A 27,879-nucleotide genomic window follows, 5' to 3' on the forward strand; every position below is an offset into this window, starting at 1 on the left:
GGTAAAGTTTAAGCGTTATTTTTCGCTTAGGGTAAATGCAGCTGTTTACCTGGCTAACTTGAGGAACAGCATTTGGGGAAGCACCCTGCTAGCAGAGCCTTTCTTTTCCTTACTTGATTTTGGTGTCCTCAAGAAAGATAATTCTGCATGAATCGAGTAAGATCTTTATTGAACATGCGCTGCATGTTGCCAGGATACAGTTTTGAACCCAGGCCTTATAGGCCAGATCTCGCTGCCATCTTGATTTTTCATGGTAAAGTGGGCTCAATTATTATAACCATCGGTGTCATCACTAAATGGATGCTTGCACTGGAAAAACCAGTTTGATGACAAAAGGAGGCTCTGCTTGCAGGGTGTCGGGGGAGTCACTTTGTGACAATAATTGTTTGTAGTCGAAGACACGAGTGATGTTGAAGTTGGTAAGAAGAGCAAGGGGACACTTCATGACTGAAATCAGTGGCCGCAACTAATTGGGGGCATCCCTGGACATATTTGAATAATATTTCTGTCCTCATAAATGATGTTCTGATTCATGCTTTCACCCTCAAACATTAAAACTCCCCAACATATCCTTTTACCTGCTTTTCTTTTTCTTCATATTTTCCTGTTGGTTTTTTCCTTTGGCTTTTTTTCCTGACCCTCAAAAGCTCGCCCTTGGCTTTGTCAACCAACTGACAAAAAAAATTATAAATCGCACACTCAAGTGGGAACCACTTTGTTGTCTTATTATTTATCATTGCCATCCAAATAGTGGTATTTCATTCTGGTCTTCTATTGTCCAGAGGAATTCATTCTTGTCAGGTGTAAATAATTTTTCAGAAACGACAACTGTAAAATAATATTAATAGACAAGAATACACATAACAAACAACTTAATAAAGAACTAACAGACACCATATTATGCAAATCTTGAAAAAAGGTGCCTGGTAACCCTCAAACCCAAAGAAATAAACACAAAGAACAAAATTCAGAACCTTGACTATTCTTCATGTGTTTTTTCCTGTAAATTATATAGACTGTATTCATAAATGGCAGCTAAGAAATTATTCTTTTGTCCTCATGCTAATCATACTCACTAGCCTTGTTAACACAAACAAAATTATTCAAAAGAATTTTTTTCTCCAAACCAGTAGTGTAGCAGCTGATCCAAAGATTATGCGCCATTGGTTCGCAACCCTTGCAGCGTCTATTGTTTTAGCTATTGTTTGGGTCAGGGTTGCATTATTGTGCGGGTTTTACCATTTGAATTGTGCGGTTCTGCAACCGCACACCCTGTCAGAAGGCCTCTTTATTATTCTTGAAATTTATTGCAAAAGCTCAAAACTAACCTCAACCTTAGATTTGTTCTCCAGGCCATAGTTTTTCTGAGAAAGCTGAACAAAGATTCAACAACCATTAAATTCATTGTATCTATTGACAAAATTGTCAGTACAAAGTCATATTTTTTATCATGTCAGGGAGGATCGTAATAATTATAATATTATTAAGATATCACTTCACTAATTTGTTAGGTATTGATGAAGTTAAAACAGAACACATGCAAGATTCCAAGAAATTATGTTAATTTAAATACATGGGAAAATTCTAATGGCAAATAATTATATTAAGAAAGGATAGTATTTACTTTAATTCCATCCAAGATTACCGTATTTACCTGTGTATAATATGCACTTTTTTCCCGCTACAAAAAGCTCCGAAAATTGAGATGCATATTTATGTTTATACGGAATCCATTGTTTTAGACATGCGTCCCTCATTAGCAAATAAAGAAAGACACGTTGGTTTTTGATTGAAAAGTAAAAGGCTTAACCAAGAGTTAATAATAATAAATTATTAACCTTCCCGTTTAAATGAACAACTGATCAATGTAGCCTTCACTTTTGAGTGATTAATTGAAACATCAAAATGGCCAAGAAACTCACCATAGTTTACACCGCCGATCTGATAAATTACGCTCGTTAATTTCGCTGAAGATCATTCGATTTCACAGTTATATTATAAAACTTTGAAAAGAACACAACTACCTACTACACGTTATTGGAAATATGGACAAAACGCCACTGATCTTCGACATGCCGCCAAACCGAAGCATCAACATTACACCGCAGAGAAGAATGTCACAACGGGAAATGAGAAGAATCACGTAACTGTTTTGTAGACGTGTGCTGGTGATGGATCAAAATTAAGATCACTGGTGGTTTTCAAGAGGAAAGAGCCACCCAAGAGTCAGAGAAAGGCTGGATGGATGCCAAAGGAATGAAGAGTTTGGCATGCTTCACGTGGTGGGCTGGGAAGAAGAAGCCTGCTTATTTACATGTCTGCTTTTGAAGCTTGTGTGGCTGAAAGCATGAAAGCAGCATTTGGAGAGAAACACCAATTTAGCAGTAATTCTTGATGGATTGACCTCACTTCTGCAGCCCTCTAATGTTCTTTTTTTTTTAATAAACTGTGTAAAGATGGCCTTAGGAAGAGGTGGATGGCAGATGGAATTGATGGCCACCGAAAGAAGCCCTCGGAAGAAATCATCACTTTATGTGGATCGTTGGTGCATTGCGACACAACTCCTGAAGAGATGATTGAATCGTACTTTGTCACGTATGGAATACTAAAATAATCTTGAGGATAAACACCATGATCTTGTGGATGGACAACAAGATGAACTTGTTGATGTCGAATCTTGTGCCAGAGAACTGCTCAATATTATTGTGACTACGCGTTAGAGTTAGAGTTTGTATAAAGGTTTCAGTTTTTAAACACTTTACCTACGCTGATTAACTTAATTACTGTTGTAAGTAGTGGAACAAGAATTTTTTCTTATCCAGGAAATGGATGTTTTCATGCTAGTTTTGTATGAACAATTTCTTTGTTTTCTGCTTCAACATTTTTTTTCAAAATGTAGTCCAAAATTGGGGTGTGTACAGGTGTATTATACTCAGGTGCATAATATACACAGGTAAATGCAGTTACTGTAATGATATCATATTTCATCTATACCTTTATGCCAGAGATTTCCGATTCAATGAGATCTTCCAGAGGAACAATGAGATCATTCTGAAGGTACTTCATCTGAATAAAGAAAGCACCTGTTATCATTCCTATAAAAGTTGTTTGTCTCAGAACAGACTGTAGTTTTTCAGTTATAATAGGCACAGCATTTTTTCTCAAAGAAATTGCTTGTTGGCCCTAAATGTGATCTAAAATCAAGGGGCGTCTTATAGCCAAGTCAGTGGTTTGAGCCACCGATCAGAGTTATACATAAGTAATTTCTTTTATTTTTCGCACGTCTCATTTAACTTGAATTTCATGAAGATCGCCAAGATTGTGGCGAAAAAAAAAAGAAGAAAAAAAGAAGCAGCTCTGTGCGAACAAAAACAAAATTTTAATTAATAGTAAGTCTGATCGGTGAGTCGAGCCACTGACCTGTCGTATACTTCGCTGTGTAAATCATTCGGTTAAGCTACCAACACATGCAGTTGCATTACTCTATGCTATTAAATTCAAATTGAAAAATGAAAGGTAAGTGTGGCTTCGCTGACATTTGCAGAACCATTCCCAAGTCCAACCACAAAACAAGCCAGGATCATTGAATTCTTCAGGTCAATTAATTAACTTTAAAATTTATGGCAATTTTCCCTTTGGAGATTGCCATAAAGTTTAAATTTATTGCCTGCCTTCTATAATTAATAAATTTTTAATCTCCTCTTTAGAGATTAAAATTTCATCATTTTCAATTGGTTCTTTTGCTTTCGACCTGATTAACAAAACCAGTGTTCTAACTTAGACTTCAAAACACAAATGCATAGGCAAACTTGTATTACATATTATCAGTAAGTGTCACTTCTTATGGAAGAGAAAAAGTGAATGAAATCAGGTTGATCTCTAAATAACACTGTAAAGTAAATCAGGTATTCGTTGCCATAGGCCAGTTTTGTATTCTAACAGTTGGACTGGATCTAGCATGAAATGGAGGGTAATTTGCATTATTTTGAAAAGATTTGCCCACATTAGCCTCCATTCCATGCTAGACCCAGTCCAGCCGTGAGAATTCGAAAATGGGCTACTGGCTAGCCTTAGTTATATCTTCCTCAGCAGCTATGGTTCCAAATTATACGTACCACACCAACTTGTCTGGCTTCAATGTCCCTGTTAACAGCTACCACATCACTAATGGTCTCCCCTGCAAACAATGAAATCGTAAAAGTCTGTTAAGGGGTGGCTTGACATTAGGGCCAATGCCTGAGCGCTTTGTCTAATGAAAGTTATACAGGCATTTCCTAGTCTTCTTAATAACAACTTCAGCAAATTATAACTAGTTGTGCCTTGCAGCAAGTGCCAACGAGGCAAAATTGTTTTTTGTCTCTGGAATGTGTGAAAGTTTAACACAGAGGTGAAATTATTTTACTATAATAAATGAAAGTAGGAAAGGAAGGGTGTGAAGTAACTCTGATAAGAGTCTTGGTCTTGAAGGCATAATTTTCATCACATTTTTGAAATGTGGAATGCTGAGGGAGTGTTACTTAAGTTCTAAGCAATATCTTGTGATGTTAAAGTGTTACCTTTCGTTTACTGGTTGTTTGAGTATTGTTTGAATAAATATGCACATGAATTTTCGTTTCATTTTTTGATTCAATCAAAAAAAGATAAATACTGTACAACAATTGTATGAAGGTTTTTGACTGAACCCTTGGATATTACATTGATTACACTTTATTTACACACTTTGAGAGTGTTCTGTCTGAGTCCAAATATTAACGTAAAAACATTAATTTTTATACTCTTTGTCCAGAGAACGGTGGATTGCTTTTGTAGTGGTATACACTGTCTCTAGTTGAGAATTTACTCTAAAACAAGAAAATGAAGGTTTGATTATCGAGCAACTGCTGCCATAAAGAATAAGTGACAGAAAAAGCACGCTGTAGTGAACATAACTCATGACAAAATGGTATGCTGAAAGTTAACTACATGTATTAGTATAAACACAAGCTTAACTATTACACTGATGGCATAAAAACTTTCAGCAGCCCCGTGTAGGGAATGTGTTTCATCAGCGCAACTCGAACTTTCACGCACATGGTGATGAAGGAAAATTATAACAATAATAATAACAGCACTGTATTTTACATTGAATGGACCCTGAAAAGCAATGTCTGCTAAGCTAAAGAACCCAACATTTAGTTGTCGGCTTGTAACGGCGATTAACCAGATAATAAATGTATTGAACGCATTTAATCAAGCAATATTGTCTACCCCCGCTTTGTCCAAGTTGTGAGTGGTTTTAATTACGCAACGCTGGAGTTCAATGACAATTGTTTGTGCTATAAGAAGATGTGTTATAGTAATTTGTTCAATTCTTTGATCTGAAGTCTTTAAAAATGTGTCAATCGACTAAAGAAAGCACTGGTTTAAAATTGACAAGCGAACACGCTGGTTCAAAATTGACAATTGAACACGCTGGTTCGCAAGCGAACATGCTGGTTCGAAATCGAAAATGAAATTATAAAATTTATCCCTTGCAAACACCGGGAGAGGCCAATATTGACTGATTCATTTTATTTATTGATTCCGCTACAGATCACAACTACATGTGCACTCAACAGTCAGTACTACAGTGGAATACAGATTGAGATTCTAGTTAATTGATTTCTGAATAATATTTAGTGAAAAGGTTTACTCTAGATGAAGGCTATCACAAATATCAAGTTATAAAGATTCTTTCGAATAAAAGAACTGAGGAATAACAGTAGTAGGTAATTCGTTAAATGCATTTAAAGTGATTAATTTAATTCAAGACCAATATCATTTGTCAAAATGCTTTATTCTATGAATAATTTTGCAAGTTTCTAGATAAGAGTTTTCAGAAATTAAAATATCAAAAAATAGCCTTGTTATTTTCCTAGTGAAGTCGTTCTTTCTAAGATTTCTTAGTGTTAAGGAGAAATTGTTTGAAGTAGAGGATCGAGTGTAATGGGAATGGATGTTAGAAATGTCTTGAAACTGCTTTGGAATTCTACTAGGTGCTATTTTGTGCCTAATGTCATTTAGTATCACCCACCTAGTGGACTAATGCAAATCCTGCAATTTGATTGGCTACGATACTAGAGGACTATTAGTAAATTATAGTCCTCGAGTAGCGAAACGCATCACGCTTTCTTTCGTTTTATTCCCATAAAAATATTTCTTCAACTTGCATTTGCTAACTTTATTACTGCCTTTTCTGTCCGACTAGTTGGGTGATACTAAAACTATTAGATTGTTAAAGATTAAATTTGCTGTGAACTTAAAAAGTTGTTTTGTGAAGTCGTGCCCAATTAATGTAGTAAAGGATAACTCACTGACTGTGTTTATTGTCCTTGCAGTCACTTAGACGACAAAACAACTCTCATTTACTTTTCAGGCAAATTGTATGCAAAACGGTGCACCATACTAATGACTTCGAAGTTTGCCATCAAGCTTAATAAAATGCTACCTTAGCTAAAGACTACTTGCATCTCAGAGCAAATTAATTTTAAAGTCCAAGTTATAAAAGTTTTGTTTCGTAAACGGCCGTGTGGCTCATTGGAACGACAGTAAAACACGTAATTGCTAGCCGGAGGGCTAACTCGACCGGTCAAGCGTTAACAACCTTTTTGAGATGGAGCCAAATAAACTTCGAGATTTCTCTGCACGATCGAGTTTTTCGCAAATAGAAAGTTGCTTTGCGACCTCGATAAGCTTAAATATTACTGTGAAACTCAACTGCCTCGGCACCAAAAACTTAACTTGTCGAACCCTTTCTTACAAATTATTCCAGCGTGACTTCAGACAAACCACCCGGCTCGAATCTATTAATTAGCCTTTTTCGTCCAACTCCCAAAATGTAAACAAATCAAGGAAATATGTGAGGGCTTGAATTTCATTTGCCCAATAAAGTACTCGTTCGAAGAGGCTTATGTTAAAAACTGAGGCAAAAAAGCAATACTGTCGTAAAGCTTACCAAGATTATGGGCGGTTCCTTTCGAGTCCAGAGCCAATTGAGAGATCTTGGCAAGTGAGTCGTGAAATAGACTTGCCGCTTGCCGAGCATCTGAATGTTAGAGAAAACGAAAGTCCATAAAAAACGCTCGCTTTGCCCGTCAACACGAACAAGTGATTCTTGAGAGCCAAAAAGATTATAATCTTACTTACTTTGTAATGATTTTTGATAATTTTTCGCGTTTATAAAAAGCTCTTTCAATGCAGGATAAAGGTTGATGATATTCTGTGAACAAGAAAAAAATCATAGTCTAACAAAAAAAACCCTCAAATCTGGGGAAACAAATTAAGTCGACTTTTCATCACCTGGTACGCCAATATCGTGATATTGTGAAGCTCCTCCTCGGTTTTAGTCTCCAACTCTTTTACGATATCCATGTTGACAAATTGACCGGTCGAATTTTCATGACGAGTTCAAAATGCCGGAATGTCTCGGATCTTTCTAGCATCGTGTGACTGGAGTCGACACTGGACTCGCCTCTAAACCGGTCAGCAGTATAATTAATCATCATACAGCTGAGAAATAAATTATTCATCTCCAGTTGAGGTTTATTTATTAAACAAAACAAGGGTAAAAAAAAAGCATTGCGATTTAAGGCTTTATGGCTTAAAATTGTCATAAAGTTGATGATTTGGTAAAAGCATGGATTCTTTTGCGGTCACTAGCATTTTTGTTCCAATTGCAACCTCCGTTATCCTCTTCCGTTACCACAAAAAACTACTTAATATCATTTTAATATGGGTATGTAAATAAGCGCGAGAAAATCCTGCTTGAAAATGAAACGTTTCTTCAAGTTTTTCCAGTCACGTGGAATCATGGGCTTAATTCCTCTTGCTTCCTGCAGGTCGGGGGTCATTCAAGCTCATCTTGGGCTGCTAAACGGACACAGCTGTGATGATAGCAGTGACCTGTCGTGGACAGTACCATAACTAACATTTTTGAACAACGTCAGTTACAGGATAAATCTTTTAACAATTTTTTAATTTATGAGTTTCCCAGTCGAGTAGACTCTAGATAGATGTCACCCCTAAAAACTGCAAGTTTTTAAAACAACTATTTTTGAAAAATAACTATTTGGACATGATAATTTTAAACATTTTTGTTTTTCATGCAATTTGAGTGCACTTTCATTGTGTCTTTGTCTCATGTGAAGAGTCACCGCCCTTTTCCTGATGCGCGTATTCTGACAGCAGCTAGGCTGTTTTTGTCTTCAGCCGCTCAGACTCGCAAAACTTATTAAACAAGTCGAATAATTATCCAATTTATTCTGCAAAAAACGGACATAATTCAACCTTTCAACGAAAGAGAATCACCCCGAAAATAGGATCTTAAATCTAAAAATACTGTTCACAAATATTTATATTATAAAAAAGTCATACTATTCAAGAAAAACCCCTGTAACATTTACTCTTTAAACAAGATCATCAAGGAATCGTTGGCTCTGCCAAATGACTTGACTACTCCGAATAATATAACAAGGGGAAAGACACTAACACACCGCCGCTGCATAAATGACCAACGTCACGGAATCATTTCTCGCGTCCCTTTAAGTATCAGCAGGAGTAAGAATTGAAAATTTTCTTTATGATTTTACGATGAAAAATCACCTTTTCCAGAGTTTTGTGAAACTCGATCCCTTTCTGGAATCGATCAACGTGTTGTGTCATTACGAGGATGCCGTCGCACAAACTCTACTTTCCCTTTTTGCTCGAACCCTGACTTGCCGGAGAATGGTCGCCAACTGTGCGTGAGAGTACGTTTTTAACTACAAGTAACCGTTACGGTTGTTCTACAAAACCATATCTGCAAATTTCTGTCCTCTTTTTATTTTAGAACAATATTGTTTTTCGTCACAAGGAGAGAAATGCAATGTTCATCACGTTCTTCTCTTTATTTCTAGGGAGGGCTAGGGCTCTGAGGAGGACAGGTGGACCTTTCATTGGCCGTTTTTATACTAGAGACGCATAATCCGTCCAGACGAATCATGCGTCTCTTATGTTATCCGTCTGGTGTAAAGACGGGACGAACTATATGAGACGCATAATTCGTCTTGGACGAACTTGGGCAACCATTTTTTCTGCGTCTGTTAAATTCGTCTAGTATAAAGACGGGCACTAGACGCATAATACGTCTGGACGAACTTTCCAGTTTAGTGCGTCTTCGAAGACGCACTAAAATAGATTCCTCTCTTCATCCAGACGCATAATGCGTCTCGTGGCCGTCTTTATACTAGACGAATTTAACAGACGCAGAAAAAATGTTTGCCCAAGTTCGTCCAAGACGAATTATGCGTCTCTAGTATAAAAACGGCCATTGGCAGTTTTTATACTAGAGACGCATAATCCGTCCAGACGAATTATGCGTCTTCCATGTTATCCGTCTACTGTAAAAACGGGACGAACTATATGAGACGCATAATTCGTCTGGACGAACTATCCAGTTTAGTGTGTCTTCGAAGACGCACTAAAGTAGATACTTCGTCCAGACGCATAATGCGTCTTGTGCCCGTCTTTACTACTAGACGAATTTAACAGACGCCCAAGTTTGCCCCAGACGAATTATGCGTCTCTAGTATAAAAACGGCCATTCAGTTGCAAAGTTAATGCGTACACATGTGCGTAAGCTTTTTGGAAAAGCTCACTGTTAACTAAACGCAAAAATTATTCCCCTTTTGCGGTAAATTCCGATATCTGGAATTATGAGGCCGGCTTACATCGTACCGTGAAAATTGTGCAAAGCGTGTAATTTTTCCTCCAAAGACCTTCCCGTTGTCCTTTTAGTTTCCACCATTTTGAACGCTCTGTGCATATTACCCACTCGCATACCCTTTGATTGACAAGGCGGTTTCTCTCAGAGTGTAGGCCCGACTTAAAAAAATCTACTGCAGTGCAACAGAATTTTTGAATCGGACCGCTTTACATTCCCATGAATCGGTCATTCATCGGCTGTTAATATATACGCAAGATTTGCGCTCCGACGCCTTCCGGGCCGATAAATCGTACCGTGTATACTGACCTTAGACAGCAATGACCAGAACCAGGGTTGCTGACCAGCGGTTTTCGTTAAATCAATGGTTTGGTGCCTAGGTACCTAATGTATCCCCTATTATAGTGTATTAAAATTATAATGTATTTCCACGCGAAAAGATCGTTTTCACGTGAAGTCACAGCGGCCATGTTGGTGTAAAAGAACAATAGACGTTCTCTCCTTTGGGAACCAAACTCTATTTTTATGCATATTCCATGCATACATTTTGTATTGTTTTGTACACCAATATGGCCGCCAAGTCACGTGACTGAAAACCATCTATATTATAGTGTCTTTAAATAATTAGCCCTATGTACCCATGTATACCCTTTTATTAAAAACTGGATCATTGGATAATGCAATTCGAGAGTTTTGATTGGCTAAGCCATCATGGGTTATGAGCCATTATACCATGATCTACAAACACGGCAAGCATATGCGTGATTTTTTGGGCCTTTTTATTTTTATTGTAGTCAAGTTTTCTATATTTTGGGGGTGTTTTTAATAAAACAAATATTCCACTCGCGCTTGTTGGATACGCGCCTCGTTGGCTATCTATCATCTCATATCCAACGCGCGCTCACGGAATAAGTGTTAAATATACACATATTTGACCCCATATTTGGGATTGGCATATGATCATTCTTTATTCTAGTCCATTTAGATATTTACCTTATATACCCACGTATAACCTTATATACCCCTATATACCCATTTATACCCATGTAAACCCTTATATACTCCTATATAAAAGGTTACACCCATGTATACCTTATATACTCCTATGTACCCATGTATACCCTTTAATATATACCCCAATATACCCATGTACACCCTTATATACCACTATATACCCATGCATACCCCTTTAAGGGTATACATAGGTATATAGGGCTAATTATCAAATACACTATAAGTACCTTATATTTAAATACATAACAATAAAGGATACATGAGGTACTTACCCCATTGAAACATATGCTGTATTCAGTACATGTGGGCTCATGTTAGAGCATCACGTGACAACTGTCAACCGTTTGCGTTCCGATAGGGAGCGAGCGAGTTGGCTCAAATCTGGCAGGTATGTAATCATTTTATAACTGCCTTTTCAGGCCATTTTCGTCTACAGAAGCCACCAGGCTGGCATCATTAAGCTAGACTGTGGGTAAAGGAAAGCCTTTGAAAGAAAACAGAGGCAAGAGAAACAAAGGAGACTAATGTCACGCATGAGCATTATCAATGGCAAATTCAATTTTATTTGCATTGTGATTGGTTGAAAACCTTCGAGACAGTCTTAGAACGCGGGAAGAAAAGATGTCGACGCTGTCGCTAGTTGTAGTTTTTATTGCATTCACTTTCAATGCTATCTATGCACTTGTGGTACAAATACCGAAAGAAGATGGACAAAACCTAGAAAGACCTCGGCAATTCCTTCTACTTGGGAAAATCCTTTATCTCGGATGAAACGAAACATGCTTAGATCGGCTGTTTTAGAATGATGCGGTGTGCTCAGACTTGTCAAAGAATTGCGCGAAGTTGGAAAAATTTTGCCTTATTTGCAACGCGTATGGTCATGATTGAATGTGCAAATCACAATATTGAATAATGTTACGTATTAAAGTAACTGGAACCGGCAATAAATTTTCCGCTGTGGTTTTTTCACGTGGATACCCGCGCTTGAAGTGAATGCAAAACAAATTTGCCAGGTTGACGGGATTTGCTTATGGCGCGTCAGTGGTAAATGAGCTGGTAAACCGTTCAAAGGATGTCACAGCTTAAAATTTATCAATGAATGGAGTTAAGGTAAGTAACAGAAAAACATGACAGAAGAATTTCGTTTGTTCTCTCTTTTAAGCGAATACATTCTATCCGGACGAAAGAGTCATTTTGCAAAATGTCAATCGGTTTATAGCTTTTTCTGTTTAAACCAAACTCTGTCATTAAGAGTACAGGACTTTTGTCTCCGACGTTGGTCCACGAAAAGCCGTCAACAGGTGATATTTTGTGAGCCAAAGATAAGGTTTGACTAGAGATATTCCCGGTAAAAGTGGCACAGCGAATACTGAACCCCGACGTTTCGACTTCTCCGTTTACCAAAGTGCTTTTCTTTGTCGACGAAACAGTGCTTGTTTTTTCCACCATCAAGTGTTATTTTCTCTGGACTAAGACATCAAAAGTCTCTGTATTGTTAATGAGTGATTTTCATACCTTCTGGACATTTTTTTGTCTTTTCTCCTCTTGAAATGTGAACTACAACCGTGTATATTTGACGCGCAACTGAAATTTTCTTACCCCAAATCAGACAACGGCGTCAGTGTTCACGTTACTTTCGGTCAAATCTCAGCAAATATGTCTTTGTCCAGCGATCGCCATTAGTATGGAAAGCACATATTTGTGAAGAATCGAACTGCTTTGAAAGTTTTCCTTCAAAAGTGGCAGGGCGCACGAAAATGTCCTGTGAAAGTAAACCTAATTTTCATCGAAACTTGGCACTTTGTGATGCGTTGATTCAACTCTGGGTCAAATTCTTGAGATGCAATGCATTCTTAAATGCAATGTGCATGTACTGCAAATAAGACTCTTGCTTTTATTGCAATAAATATTAGTCCCAGCTATTAAACATTATACTTAATTACATAAAAAATGTTTGTTAGTGTAGTAATATTTACAAATAAAAATGCCTGCTTACCACAACTTTGCACTGCACTTTTCGATTTGATAAATTTTTTACTTTAAATTTGAGGGAAACTGTAGTAATTGAAATTTTAAAGATATTTACAAACTGTATAGTAAAATTTACATGACAAGTAATTATTGTAAAATATAATAATTTTGTTCATGATGATTTACATGATAAGTAATTATACATTACATTTGTAAATAATGCATATTTTAAAATTTTCATTCCCTTGTGTGGCTGCCTTGCATGGGTGTGTGCGTCACTATTTGCACCTTTCTGCTTTTGGAATCCCATTTAATAAATAATACAAATATAACAATTCTTTAAACTTTGTACAGTGAATTATTTTACCTTTGTCTGCACATTCAACTTTTGAGACATGTGACTGTGTGCAAGGAATGGCAGCAAAAATAAACAAAAACCAGGTCAATTAAATTTTTTGACACACAAAACAGCCATAATATTCAGGTATACCTTCTCTTCAATTTCTTCTGCAAGATTTTTGCAGTTACTATAAGTTGCCATACACCAGGAATGAAGTAAAAAATAAATTTAATGAACACAAAATGGTGTGTGATGTTCCATCATCCTAAATCAATCTATATTAATTACTTAACACTGTTGGAATCAATATTAAATTTCATTGGGACATATTAGTTATTAAATACTGGCTCAATTATTGATACGGTAATATTATTGACGTACTATATTTAGTAATATTATAATATAATTTTATATAACTTTCACCCCTAAACCGGCCAAAACCGGCCATACTTAGCATTTTACTCTTCAATAGGGAACCCCCAGGGGTCAATGAGTTAATTAATAGACTAAAAACATTTAAGATCAATGGCTGCACATTTTGTACACTTTCATCCTGATTTAGATAAATTTACTTTATTCTCTGCAGTGAGATAGTAACTTACCACAAAAGTGAGCAATGAATATGAATGAGCATGAACTGCCCACATCGAAATTAATAAGTAGTTAATATTGTATCAGAGTTCTATCACAAAGTCTCCTTTGCCTTTAATTGTCCTTTTAATTTTAAACATTGCACAGAAGACAAGACCTACTTTATGTATTTCCAGACATCCCAATTTTAATTGTACATTTAATGTGGGTGTAATTTTACATCTTCAAATGGTCAAGTGAAATTTTTACCTCCCCAAAGAGAACTCATTCAGAAAATTTCATTTCAGTACAACCTACAAGTCTGATGGCAGTGACCACATCATTCGTCACTATTGTATAGATTTCCTAAGAACATCAACATCACTTTTGAATAATTCGCTGGTAGCATAAATGATGAAAACAATGAATAATTACTGTGGCGAGACTTTAATGGAGTTACCATAGATCAAGGACAGAATTATCCAATAAAGTAATAAACTGGAGCTTCATTATTGACTCATTTTAGCATATATTATCAAACATGCCTTCATGATCAGTTGATGTATCTAAGAATAATGTTTTGGTTCCGTTAAATGAAAGTTCTTGAAATTTTTAAGGTAGTGTATCTTGAGAGTGTTTGCACATGAGATAAATGCAGTGAACCAGGTTGGCCTCAGACACATACACAAAATAGCGGCTGGTATTAAATTTCTGTCGACGTATCTGTTGTGATAAGATGTTCTTTCAAAGGACTGAGGACATCTCATAACTCTAAACCATCAATGAAAGAAAGTGAATGAAGTGACATACTTCCTTCCAGCGCTGCATTCAAGTTGGATAAATCGAAGCCTGCGAGCTCGAGGGATATATTTCGCAACCACGTTGGATAGTACTCCCTTCCCAACAAAGGAATCTGGCCTTTTCTCGGGTCTTTTCGCACTTTGAGCATTTGTTGTTCACTTAAATGGAGAAGTAAAGCTAAAAAGTATAAAAGCTGACTCGAAGCAACTTCAGAGGCGTTGCTTCCCCGAGCAGACTAAAAGGGCTGCTTACAAAAAGCGTAACGAAAGAAAAATTCCCACCGACTAAATGCCCCTTGCAGAATCTTTCCCTGTCACGTAAACTATAAATGACCACCTTCAACTGGCAGAAGCTATATAGAACGATCGAAGAAGCACAGGTTGAAATCACCGCTTCGAAAGCCATCTTTGTTTATATCACAGCGCGCGGTTGGAAAACTGGATACTACAATTTTCAACAGCCAATCAGACAAAAGTCTCCTTTGTTGGCAAGAGAAGGTTTCATGGAGACTGGGACGCCTAAAATGCTCTGTTGTAAACATGGCGATTCACGAGTGAAGTTGTCTCTCTGGCCTTTCTGTGGACGAATTCCAGCACCTACTGACACAATGTGGGCAAGTTTTGAAAGCTAAAACCTTCAATCGATGCGTCATTTTGCTGGTAGGACTGGGTGGCCCGACACTTATGAAAAAAACTATGAAATGAGAATCGGGAGTCTTTCCTTGTCATGGAATGGCAGAATTACCCAGAATTCTTTTTGGGCATGAGCGAGGCAACTTAAGAAGCACGAGACTGGCCCTCATCGAATGGCTGAAGCGCGGCCAGAGGAAATGATTTCTAGCCAGATACTCAGGAGTAGGCCTGGTGTGTGCTGTTAACGTAGATTTTGGATTTCTGAACAAGTTTTTATCATAGAAAATTCGCGACAAAGTTGTGCTTTCATTTCGCTGTAATTCTCGTGTCAAAGAAACGGTGTAATAATGTAAATAAGAGGATAACGATATTTATATTTGCAGATTACCTGTCCTCTTATTACGAAAGTCAAGCTCGACATCTCTATGCAATAAGCGCATTCAAAATTTCCTCGTATTACTTGATAAAAGTATGTTTTTTTTGTTGGTTTTTTTTTTTTGAAAAAAGGGTTTTTCTGTTTATATGAAAAATACGTTTTCTTTCCGTCCCCTTCTTATGCATGATCTTCGCGGAAATTACATTCTGTTCCTCAATAAACCTGGAACAAGCAGTTATGGTCTTAGTTCTCTTCTTTCTTACGTATCAGCTAAGTTGCGGAATGCGCTACCTGATTTTATCCGTACCTATGAGTTTACTGGTTTTAAAAGAGAGTCCAGAGCCTCATTTTGTACAGCGGCTTTTCTTTTTAATGAATATATCTTTAAATATTATGTATTTAGTAGGTATCTGTATATGCTATGTATTTTAGCTGTAAATGTAATGTCTCGAAGATATTAGCTCCTGTAGTAATTCGGAAAAAGCTTATGACTGTATGTACGTTACCTCTATGAGGGCGCATGCGCACACTTTGTAATCTGCGACTCCAGTGCTTACCATATGACAGATAAAATGACTTTTCTGTTGAATATATAAGCCATCTAATTCTTACGCTATATTGACAAGGGCGGTTTGGAGCTGTGAGTAGGCGTGGGATTTGTCACATATGGTTTAGGGGCCGACATATCTCTCCCTCAATGCCGTACCGGGAGGCAAGGTCGGTAGCAGAAAGCAGCGAAGGGCCAACTGCGTCCAAAAGCGATCGCACGGGCCGAAATCCCGGGATGACTCGTTTGGTACGACGCTCCAGCGCCGGTGTCTGGAGGTACTGCGTTTTTCTCTCTTGTTCAAACATTCCGTCAGCGCATGCGCAAATGTTCTGGCTCTTCGATACCCAGCCTACCAAAAAAAATGAACATGCTGGTTTTTTTTTTTTTTTTTTGTACCAGCAATTGACGGTTGAGTTGATTTTATAGGCATAAACGTAACGTAAGAACCGTGCGTGTCTGGTCTTCTCTCAGACAGAGTGAAGAGATGGTTTCATGCAGACAGGGACGCCTAAAATGCTCTGTTGTAAACATGGCGATTCACGAGTGAAGTTGTCTCTCTGGCCTTTCTGTGGACGAATTCCAGCACCTACTGACACAATGTGGGCAAGTTTTGAAAGCTAAAACCTTCAATCGATGCGTCATTTTGCTGGTAGGACTGGGTGGCCCGACACTTATGAAAAAAACTATGAAATGAGAATCGGGAGTCTTTCCTTGTCATGGAATGGCAGAATTACCCAGAATTCTTTTTGGGCATGAGCGAGGCAACTTAAGAAGCACGAGACTGGCCCTCATCGAATGGCTGAAGCGCGGCCAGAGGAAATGATTTCTAGCCAGATACTCAGGAGTAGGCCTGGTGTGTGCTGTTAACGTAGATTTTGGATTTCTGAACAAGTTTTTATCATAGAAAATTCGCGACAAAGTTGTGCTTTCATTTCGCTGTAATTCTCGTGTCAAAGAAACGGTGTAATAATGTAAATAAGAGGATAACGATATTTATATTTGCAGATTACCTGTCCTCTTATTACGAAAGTCAAGCTCGACATCTCTATGCAATAAGCGCATTCAAAATTTCCTCGTATTACTTGATAAAAGTATGTTTTTTTTGTTTGGTTTTTTTTTTTTGAAAAAAGGGTTTTTCTGTTTATATGAAAAATACGTTTTCTTTCCGTCCCCTTCTTATGCATGATCTTCGCGGAAATTACATTCTGTTCCTCAATAAACCTGGAACAAGCAGTTATGGTCTTAGTTCTCTTCTTTCTTACGTATCAGCTAAGTTGCGGAATGCGCTACCTGATTTTATCCGTACCTATGAGTTTACTGGTTTTAAAAGAGAGTCCAGAGCCTCATTTTGTACAGCGGCTTTTCTTTTTAATGAATATATCTTTAAATATTATGTATTTAGTAGGTATCTGTATATGCTATGTATTTTAGCTGTAAATGTAATGTCTCGAAGATATTAGCTCCTGTAGTAATTCGGAAAAAGCTTATGACTGTATGTACGTTACCTCTATGAGGGCGCATGCGCACACTTTGTAATCTGCGACTCCAGTGCTTACCATATGACAGATAAAATGACTTTTCTGTTGAATATATAAGCCATCTAATTCTTACGCTATATTGACAAGGGCGGTTTGGAGCTGTGAGTAGGCGTGGGATTTGTCACATATGGTTTAGGGGCCGACATATCTCTCCCTCAATGCCGTACCGGGAGGCAAGGTCGGTAGCAGAAAGCAGCGAAGGGCCAACTGCGTCCAAAAGCGATCGCACGGGCCGAAATCCCGGGATGACTCGTTTGGTACGACGCTCCAGCGCCGGTGTCTGGAGGTACTGCGTTTTTCTCTCTTGTTCAAACATTCCGTCAGCGCATGCGCAAATGTTCTGGCTCTTCGATACCCAGCCTACCAAAAAAAATGAACATGCTGGTTTTTTTTTTTTTTTTTTTGTACCAGCAATTGACGGTTGAGTTGATTTTATAGGCATAAACGTAACGTAAGAACCGTGCGTGTCTGGTCTTCTCTCAGACAGAGTGAAGAGATGGTTTCATGCAGACAGGGACGCCTAAAATGCTCTGTTGTAAACATGGCGATTCACGAGTGAAGTTGTCTCTCTGGCCTTTCTGTGGACGAATTCCAGCACCTACTGACACAATGTGGGCAAGTTTTGAAAGCTAAAACCTTCAATCGATGCGTCATTTTGCTGGTAGGACTGGGTGGCCCGACACTTATGAAAAAAACTATGAAATGAGAATCGGGAGTCTTTCCTTGTCATGGAATGGCAGAATTACCCAGAATTCTTTTTGGGCATGAGCGAGGCAACTTAAGAAGCACGAGACTGGCCCTCATCGAATGGCTGAAGCGCGGCCAGAGGAAATGATTTCTAGCCAGATACTCAGGAGTAGGCCTGGTGTGTGCTGTTAACGTAGATTTTGGATTTCTGAACAAGTTTTTATCATAGAAAATTCGCGACAAAGTTGTGCTTTCATTTCGCTGTAATTCTCGTGTCAAAGAAACGGTGTAATAATGTAAATAAGAGGATAACGATATTTATATTTGCAGATTACCTGTCCTCTTATTACGAAAGTCAAGCTCGACATCTCTATGCAATAAGCGCATTCAAAATTTCCTCGTATTACTTGATAAAAGTATGTTTTTTTTGTTGGTTTTTTTTTTTTGAAAAAACCAAACATTCTGTGCACGCATAATGTTATTTATGTCGAGCCATGACGGTCAAGCATTAATCCGTATGCCTGGTATGTGTCAAGTATCACCACTGGAAATAAAGGGGGGCGTTCCCTAGAGGATAAAAGATATTTCTCTGGAGCAATTCGCCCTTCTTCCCTTGGCCCTCGTACCGTTGGTATCTCGCGAAGAAAACATTTTTTCCTACCCTAGTCCAAGAACTTTCAGGCAAGTACCTGTTTTTACTTTGGATTATTTTGTTCCCTATTTCGCCTTCAGTTTACAATACTGTTTCCCAGGCGGTGATATGTCGGCAACACGTGTTTTGATACTTGGCCATTCCTTTATTCGCCGTTTACGCGAATATTTAGGGCGGAATGCAGCTCTCGATGCTAACTTGAATATTCTCGAAGACATAGAGTTAAAATGGCACGGGGTCGGGGGAAGAACAGTCCTTAAGACTGTTCAATTTGATCTTTCTGTGGTTGCACGGTTCAAGCCTGACATAGTTATTATACAGCTAGGAACTAACGACTTAAGCCATCTTTCTCCGGTGAGCGTTGGCTCAGCAATTGAAGACCTTACCAGGTCCCTCCATGATTCGCTTAAAGTCAAATGTGTATGTGTCTGTCAAACTATTTATCGAACGGGGGCTCCTACCTTTAACAAGAACGTCATCCTCTTAAATCAGTATTTAAAAGTAGTGCTAGAGCCCATCCCCTATGCAATGTTCTGGAGCCATAAAGGGTTTTGGAGAGCAAAAACTAATTTTATGGCCCATGACGGGATACATTTAAACGGCATTGGGCAGTACAAGCTCTATCGTAGTTTGAGGGGGGCAGTTCTACGTTGCCTACAATCGTTGTAGCCGCACCTTGGGCAAATTTAAGCTATGTAACAAATTTGAAACAACTTCTTATCTATACTGCCCACCTTGCCCAGGCATTTTATGGTTTTTATTTTACTGTCTTAAGATTTGCCAGTTCCGTTTTGTTTTAAGCCAAGCCGAATTGTCAGTTGTTGTTTGTTTTAACAGCCCCTGTTTGTTGTTTGCCGTTGGGTTTTACTCCCACGAGCAATGGCTGTGCTTGTTCGGTTCCTTTGAACCATGGTTGGCACGTCCAACGTGCATTTATGGCTTTGGCGATAATTTATTATATGCTTACTCCTGCCATATGAGTGTACAATTCTTTGACCGCCTCTTTACGAGTGGTCCAATGCACTCGGCACAGGCGGTAATGCATTGTTTTTGGGAACTTGGCTTTTTTCTCTTTTTCATGCTCTTTTTCATCCGGTTACATATCATTGCTCATAAACCAGATTTAAGGAAAACTTGTGGAACTGCCCCACCTCAACTGTGACCAAAAATTTAGGATGGAATTTCATCTTGTCATCTTACGCCGTATTCCTTCTTATCAATTTTCTTTCGAAATCAAACAGCATTCCATGGTATTTAATTACCTAATTTTATCTGTTATCTATAAGTCATGCCTCCTAGGAAGCGTCCGGCACAGCCATCAAGGATAGGCCGCCAAACACGTTCTAAGCGAGTGCGGACATCAGAGCTGACTGCAACGGTCCCACCTCTCCCTGAACAAACTAATAACAACCCCGGTTTGGTCTCCTTGGACGTAAACGCTCTCTCCGCCACCATATCGACGGCCATCTCGGAAGCGGTGAAAACAGCATTATCTAAGGACAGTCTCACCGAGATCTTGCGCCAAAACACGTTTGCGGACAGCACGTCGATTGAAACCACATTAGCAGGCCAGTCTCAAGCCGACCTGTCTTCAGATAGCGTCACTTCAGCTGTGAGCAGCCATGTCAGTAGCCTCACCGGTGCAGGTACAAGAAATGATTCTCTGCTTCTGGGTCCCGACAAGGTGCAGCCTAGACGAATGTTTGCTAGCGTGTCAGTAAATCTTAGTTCCCGGGTGGGTTCCAAAATTAAAAGCTAAAATCTGGGCTAACGAATATGTGGAATTTGGGGCCTTATTAGCCTCCACCCCTCAAATCGATAAGTATGCGTTATCGATGACCCCCTCCTCTGGGCTATCAAAGCAGCCGCGGCTGACCCTTGAGCCGTATCACGCCACAAAAAAGGTTTCCAACATACAACAGTGGGTTTCGGCGTTTAACATTTTTGTCTCGGTCTATACTGAGCGATACCAGAGTGAAACCCCGCAGTTGATGAAGTATTGCGAGGTAGTCCGTGACATTGCTTTGTCGAACGGGGATTGGCTCTGGTATGACGAACAATTTCGTTATCTGAGGCAATCTGCACCCGATAAATATCCATGGGATCAAATACATTGGGAACTTTGGTTGAGGGCCTCAGCTAATTTTCGGAAATCACAGTCGATCCCCAACAAGCCCCAAACCTCGACACGCCAGCGTTTTCGTTCGAATTTTTTCCCACGAGGCACGTGTTGGACATTTCACGCCGGAAAACACTGCCAAGGGTGTCAGTTCGAACACGTTTGCTATAAATGTGGAGCAAAGCACCCAGCAATTCAATGCTCAATACAAAGCCCTCAACAGCGGTATAGTGGAGTTAAACCAAAAGGAAACTCTACTCAAGTATCAGGCCCTTCACAGCCCGCCAGTAACCCCCGTAAGGGTGGACAGGCTTGAATGCCTCTTACACTGTTATGAGCAAAACAAAAAGCATTTTCTTGTCGATGGTTTCCGTTGTGGCTTTCGTGTTAATTTTGTTGGTGATCGGCTTCCTTTTCAATCTCCTAATCTCAAAAGTGTCCTCGCCCAACCGGAAATTGCTAGAATGAAATTGCGCAAGGAATGCGACGCAGGCCGAATTGTGGGTCCTTTTAAAACTCCCCCTTTTACGAACTTTCGTACTTCTCACTTGGGCGTTGTACCCAAGAAAGACCCGTCTGAATTTCGTTTGATTCATCATTTATCCTATCCCAAAGGAAATTCGGTTAATGATGCTATTCCTGACTATTGTTCCTCTGTCAAATACGCATCCGTTAGTGATGCGATCACAGCCATTAAAGCCATCGGGGAAGGTTGTTTTTTGGCTAAAACCGACATCAAGTCGGCTTTTCGTATTATACCAATTCATCCTGCCGACTATTCCTTGCTAGGTATGAAGTTCGATAACTTGTATTACTTTGACCGGTGCCTCCCCATGGGTCTTTCTTCTTCATGCAACATTTTTGAAGCTTTTAGTACCGCATTGGAGTGGTTGTCTATTCATCACCTGGGTGCCTCATCTGTTTTGCACATATTAGACGATTTTTTGTTTATTGCTAAAACCAAAGACCGGTGCGAGGCCGACTTGGGCAAGTTTATTTCTTTATGCCATCATCTAGGAGTACCTCTTGCTCCGGAAAAAACCGTAGGCCCTGACACAGTATTGCAATTTGCAGGCATTACCCTTGATTCGGTGAGAAGAGAAGCGCGTCTACCTGATGAAAAGCTTCAAAAATGCCGCATGCTCTTGCACAATTTTTATAAACGTCGCACAGTGAAGCTAAAAGAACTTCAATCTTTAATAGGCTTACTAAATTTCACTTGTCAAGTTATTGTCCCGGGCCGTGCTTTTCTTCGTCGCCTGATCGATCTTACCAAGGGCGTCCGACAGCCACACCACCATATTCGTTTATGTAAAGGCTCGAAACAGGATCTCCTTTTGTGGATGCGGTTTTTAGACGAGTTCAACGGTAAATCATTTTTCCTCGAAGATACATGGGAAACGTCGCATACCCTTGAGCTTTATACCGATGCAGCGGGCTCAATAGGCTTCGGGGCTGTCTTTGGTAAGCACTGGTTCGGCGGCGAATGGCCGGTTACGTGGAAATCTTATAACATTGCAGTGTTAGAGTTATTTCCTATTGTCCTCGCGATACACATTTGGGGACATTTAATGGCTGATAAGTGTGTAATATTCTTTACTGATAACGCTGCCGTTGTTGACATTATCAATAAGCAGACGTCCAAACATCGGAGTATTATGGTGTTGATCAGGGATTTAGTGCTAAGTTGCCTCAGACACAATGTATTATTTCACGCAAAACACATTCCCGGGTTTTACAATACTCGCGCCGATTACATTTCACGTTGTCAAGTAGCAAAGTTCAAGGAACTCTCACCGGATGTAGACCAGAATCCAACTACAGTGCCCGACAACCTACTGCCCAAGAGTTGGTCTCTAACTTGAGTGGCTTGTTGAGCTCAGCATTAACTAAAGGATCCCAGAGATCGTATCACCGCGCGTGGGCCGTCTTTCGTCAATTTTATGCTCAATTTTACGGGTCCCCTTACCCCACGTTGCCATTATCTCCTGTCTGTCTTCCCCTTTATATTTCATATCTTTCTTTCCGAAAATTAGCTTATTCTACGATAACTTTACATCTTTCTGCCATTTCTTACGCTCACAAACTCGGAGGATTTTGTGATCCAACCAAATCGTTTTTGATACAAAAATTATTGACAGCCTTAAGTCGTCAACGACATTCAGATATTCGTTTGCCCATCACAAGACCAGTGTTGCATGAGCTCGTCCGGTCCCTCGAATACACTAACTCTTCGGCTTTTCAACGCACTCTATTTTCGGCCATGTTTCTTACTGCTTTTTATGGACTTTTCCGAATTGGCGAACTTTCGACCAAGAGCACCCGTTTTGCGTGTTCAGTTGTCCAATACCGAGATCTGCAAATTTTATTGCGTGATGGCGACCCATGCACGGCTAAGATCACTATCACTGATTATAAACATAATCCTGACCACCGGCCATTTGATATCCTAATTACTCGGGATGATTCTGTCATCTTTTGCCCCGTTAAAAGCCTTCTTAAGTACTGCGAGGTGCGAGGTACTCGACCTGGCCCTCTTTTTTGTAATTCGGATCAGACACCTATTACTGTCTATCAATTTAATACCGAGCTTCAGCGTTGTCTCCAATATTGCGGTTTAGACCTTAGTCGATACAAAAACCACAGTTTTCGCATCGGGGGCGCGTGTCACGCTGCCGACAAGGGTTTTTCTGATGCGCAAATTAGGGCTCTTGGCCGATGGAAATCCGACGCCTTTAAGGTTTACCTTAGATCTGAAAGTATCAATGCCAATTGACTTAAGTTTGAAAGTCCTTCTCCTGTATTTCGTACGTCCTGACAGCTCCGTAGGTCAGACAAGGGCTGCTATGTTGCTGTCCTTTCCCGTGTGGCCACTAAAGTAGGACAGTCAGGGGCTGCTACTTTGCGGCCCACTTTTTAACTTTGCAATATATAACCAGTTCTCCAAGTACATCGAAACCTATAAAGGACTTGCTATAATATTGCTTTTCTCATTTGTAATCTTTCATAACTGGAGGTTTACTGAAGTCGGTCAGACAGGAGCTGCGACTTCACTTTCCTCCGTTCATCCTTATGTCACCCTTTAAATCTCGATGTTTACTTTGTCCAAGCCTTCGGCTGACGGTGCCATCGGTCAGGCGGGGGCTGCGGCTTTACTAACTCCCTTAGGTCCTTAAGTACTTAACTTTTTGGTTTCTTAATTCGTTGCACGTGCTCTTAGATTTTTTATTGAAGCCGGTCAGGCAAGGGCTGCGGTTTCACGCTTGCCTGTTAAGACTACACAGGCCTGTCGCTAGCAATTTCTATATATTATTAGCCACAGCATAATTCTCATAATTCTCGTGATATCCGACTTCTTTCGCCACGCTAACTCTGCTTGTGCTTGGTGGGGCTGCCACAATCGGTGGCATGTGGCGTCTTTTTCGCCCCACCTTTGCTGAACAATGGTAATCTTGTAAACCACAATTAAGTGTCCTGGATCAAATTAAACACGCCACATGTGTGGCCAAATTCATCCAATTAATGTGTTTAGCTTTATTGCGCATTCTTCAGCAAACTAGTGCGACTTCAAGCAGAGTTAGCGTTTCGTAGAGTCATGCCTCGATATAAAACCAAACATTCTGTGCACGCATAATGTTATTTATGTCGAGCCATGACGGTCAAGCATTAATCCGTATGCCTGGTATGTGTCAAGTATCACCACTGGAAATAAAGGGGGGCGTTCCCTAGAGGATAAAAGATATTTCTCTGGAGCAATTCGCCCTTCTTCCCTTGGCCCTCGTACCGTTGGTATCTCGCGAAGAAAACATTTTCCCGCTCCCCCCATCCCCAGTCACCAGACATCGGATTAATTGCGTACATTTAGTAACGTGGGCGCGTCTTTTTCGCCCCACCTTTGCTGAACAATGGTAATCCTGTAAACCACAATTAAGTGTCCTGGATCAAATTAAACACGCCACATGTGTGGCCAAATTCATCCAATTAATGTGTTTAGCTTTATTGCGCATTCTTCAGCAAACTAGTGCGACTTCAAGCAGAGTTAGCGTTTCGCAGAGTCATGCCTCGATATAAAATACGTTTTCTCTCCCGTCGCCTTCGTATGCATGATCTTCGCGGAAATTACATTCTGTTCCTCAATAAACCTGGAACAAGCAGTTATGGTCTTAGTTCTCTTCTTTCTTACGTATCAGCTAAGTTGCGGAATGCGCTACCTGATTTTATCCGTACCTATGAGTTTACTGGTTTTAAAAGAGAGTCCAGAGCCTCATTTTGTACAGCGGCTTTTCTTTTTAATGAATATATCTTTAAATATTATGTATTTAGTAGGTATCTGTATATGCTATGTATTTTAGCTGTAAATGTAATGTCTCGAAGATATTAGCTCCTGTAGTAATTCGGAAAAAGCTTATGACTGTATGTACGTTACCTCTATGAGGGCGCATGCGCACACTTTGTAATCTGCGACTCCAGTGCTTACCATATGACAGATAAAATGACTTTTCTGTTGAATATATAAGCCATCTAATTCTTACGCTATATTGACAAGGGCGGTTTGGAGCTGTGAGTAGGCGTGGGATTTGTCACATATGGTTTAGGGGCCGACATATCTCTCCCTCAATGCCGTACCGGGAGGCAAGGTCGGTAGCAGAAAGCAGCGAAGGGCCAACTGCGTCCAAAAGCGATCGCACGGGCCGAAATCCCGGGATGACTCGTTTGGTACGACGCTCCAGCGCCGGTGTCTGGAGGTACTGCGTTTTTCTCTCTTGTTCAAACATTCCGTCAGCGCATGCGCAAATGTTCTGGCTCTTCGATACCCAGCCTACCAAAAAAAATGAACATGCTGGTTTTTTTTTTTTTTTTTTTGTACCAGCAATTGACGGTTGAGTTGATTTTATAGGCATAAACGTAACGTAAGAACCGTGCGTGTCTGGTCTTCTCTCAGACAGAGTGAAGAGATGGTTTCATGCAGACAGGGACGCCTAAAATGCTCTGTTGTAAACATGGCGATTCACGAGTGAAGTTGTCTCTCTGGCCTTTCTGTGGACGAATTCCAGCACCTACTGACACAATGTGGGCAAGTTTTGAAAGCTAAAACCTTCAATCGATGCGTCATTTTGCTGGTAGGACTGGGTGGCCCGACACTTATGAAAAAAACTATGAAATGAGAATCGGGAGTCTTTCCTTGTCATGGAATGGCAGAATTACCCAGAATTCTTTTTGGGCATGAGCGAGGCAACTTAAGAAGCACGAGACTGGCCCTCATCGAATGGCTGAAGCGCGGCCAGAGGAAATGATTTCTAGCCAGATACTCAGGAGTAGGCCTGGTGTGTGCTGTTAACGTAGATTTTGGATTTCTGAACAAGTTTTTATCATAGAAAATTCGCGACAAAGTTGTGCTTTCATTTCGCTGTAATTCTCGTGTCAAAGAAACGGTGTAATAATGTAAATAAGAGGATAACGATATTTATATTTGCAGATTACCTGTCCTCTTACTACGAAAGTCAAGTTCGACATCTCTATGCAATAAGCGCGTTCAAAATTTCCTGGTATTACTTGATAAAAGTATGTTTTTTTTGTTGGTTTTTTTTTTTTGAAAAAAGGGTTTTTCTGTTTATATGAAAAATACGTTTTCTTTCCGTCCCCTTCTTATGCATGATCTTCGCGGAAATTACATTCTGTTCCTCAATAAACCTGGAACAAGCAGTTATGGTCTTAGTTCTCTTCTTTCTTACGTATCAGCTAAGTTGCGGAATGCGCTACCTGATTTTATCCGTACCTATGAGTTTACTGGTTTTAAAAGAGAGTCCAGAGCCTCATTTTGTACAGCGGCTTTTCTTTTTAATGAATATATCTTTAAATATTATGTATTTAGTAGGTATCTGTATATGCTATGTATTTTAGCTGTAAATGTAATGTCTCGAAGATATTAGCTCCTGTAGTAATTCGGAAAAAGCTTATGACTGTATGTACGTTACCTCTATGAGGGCGCATGCGCACACTTTGTAATCTGCGACTCCAGTGCTTACCATATGACAGATAAAATGACTTTTCTGTTGAATATATAAGCCATCTAATTCTTACGCTATATTGACAAGGGCGGTTTGGAGCTGTGAGTAGGCGTGGGATTTGTCACATATGGTTTAGGGGCCGACATATCTCTCCCTCAATGCCGTACCGGGAGGCAAGGTCGGTAGCAGAAAGCAGCGAAGGGCCAACTGCGTCCAAAAGCGATCGCACGGGCCGAAATCCCGGGATGACTCGTTTGGTACGACGCTCCAGCGCCGGTGTCTGGAGGTACTGCGTTTTTCTCTCTTGTTCAAACATTCCGTCAGCGCATGCGCAAATGTTCTGGCTCTTCGATACCCAGCCTACCAAAAAAAATGAACATGCTGGTTTTTTTTTTTTTTTTTTGTACCAGCAATTGACGGTTGAGTTGATTTTATAGGCATAAACGTAACGTAAGAACCGTGCGTGTCTGGTCTTCTCTCAGACAGAGTGAAGAGATGGTTTCATGCAGACAGGGACGCCTAAAATGCTCTGTTGTAAACATGGCGATTCACGAGTGAAGTTGTCTCTCTGGCCTTTCTGTGGACGAATTCCAGCACCTACTGACACAATGTGGGCAAGTTTTGAAAGCTAAAACCTTCAATCGATGCGTCATTTTGCTGGTAGGACTGGGTGGCCCGACACTTATGAAAAAAACTATGAAATGAGAATCGGGAGTCTTTCCTTGTCATGGAATGGCAGAATTACCCAGAATTCTTTTTGGGCATGAGCGAGGCAACTTAAGAAGCACGAGACTGGCCCTCATCGAATGGCTGAAGCGCGGCCAGAGGAAATGATTTCTAGCCAGATACTCAGGAGTAGGCCTGGTGTGTGCTGTTAACGTAGATTTTGGATTTCTGAAGAAG

General features: G+C 39.8%; 1 protein-coding gene and 1 pseudogene across 1 annotated transcript in view; one reads left to right on the forward strand and one right to left on the reverse strand.

The window, feature by feature from the left end:
- Positions 1–7,492, reverse strand: part of LOC138060098 (BAR/IMD domain-containing adapter protein 2-like) — a 20,577-nt gene extending 13,085 nt beyond the window's left edge. The window contains exons 1-7 of the mRNA XM_068905804.1: positions 7,318–7,492; positions 7,165–7,237; positions 6,974–7,063; positions 4,116–4,177; positions 2,995–3,066; positions 1,329–1,373; positions 579–671 (exon numbers count right to left, since the gene is read on the reverse strand). Of these exons, the coding sequence (XP_068761905.1) occupies positions 579–671; positions 1,329–1,373; positions 2,995–3,066; positions 4,116–4,177; positions 6,974–7,063; positions 7,165–7,237; positions 7,318–7,389 (507 nt within the window). The 5' untranslated portion in view covers positions 7,390–7,492. The remainder of the gene's footprint in view (positions 1–578; positions 672–1,328; positions 1,374–2,994; positions 3,067–4,115; positions 4,178–6,973; positions 7,064–7,164; positions 7,238–7,317) is intronic.
- A 12,645-nt stretch (positions 7,493–20,137) lies between these two features.
- Positions 20,138–21,476, forward strand: LOC138014550 (uncharacterized; annotated as a pseudogene).
- The last annotated feature ends 6,403 nt before the right edge of the window (positions 21,477–27,879 follow it).

This window comes from Montipora capricornis, chromosome 8, assembly GCF_036669925.1.
Source record: "Montipora capricornis isolate CH-2021 chromosome 8, ASM3666992v2, whole genome shotgun sequence".
Lineage (NCBI taxonomy): Eukaryota > Metazoa > Cnidaria > Anthozoa > Scleractinia > Acroporidae > Montipora > Montipora capricornis.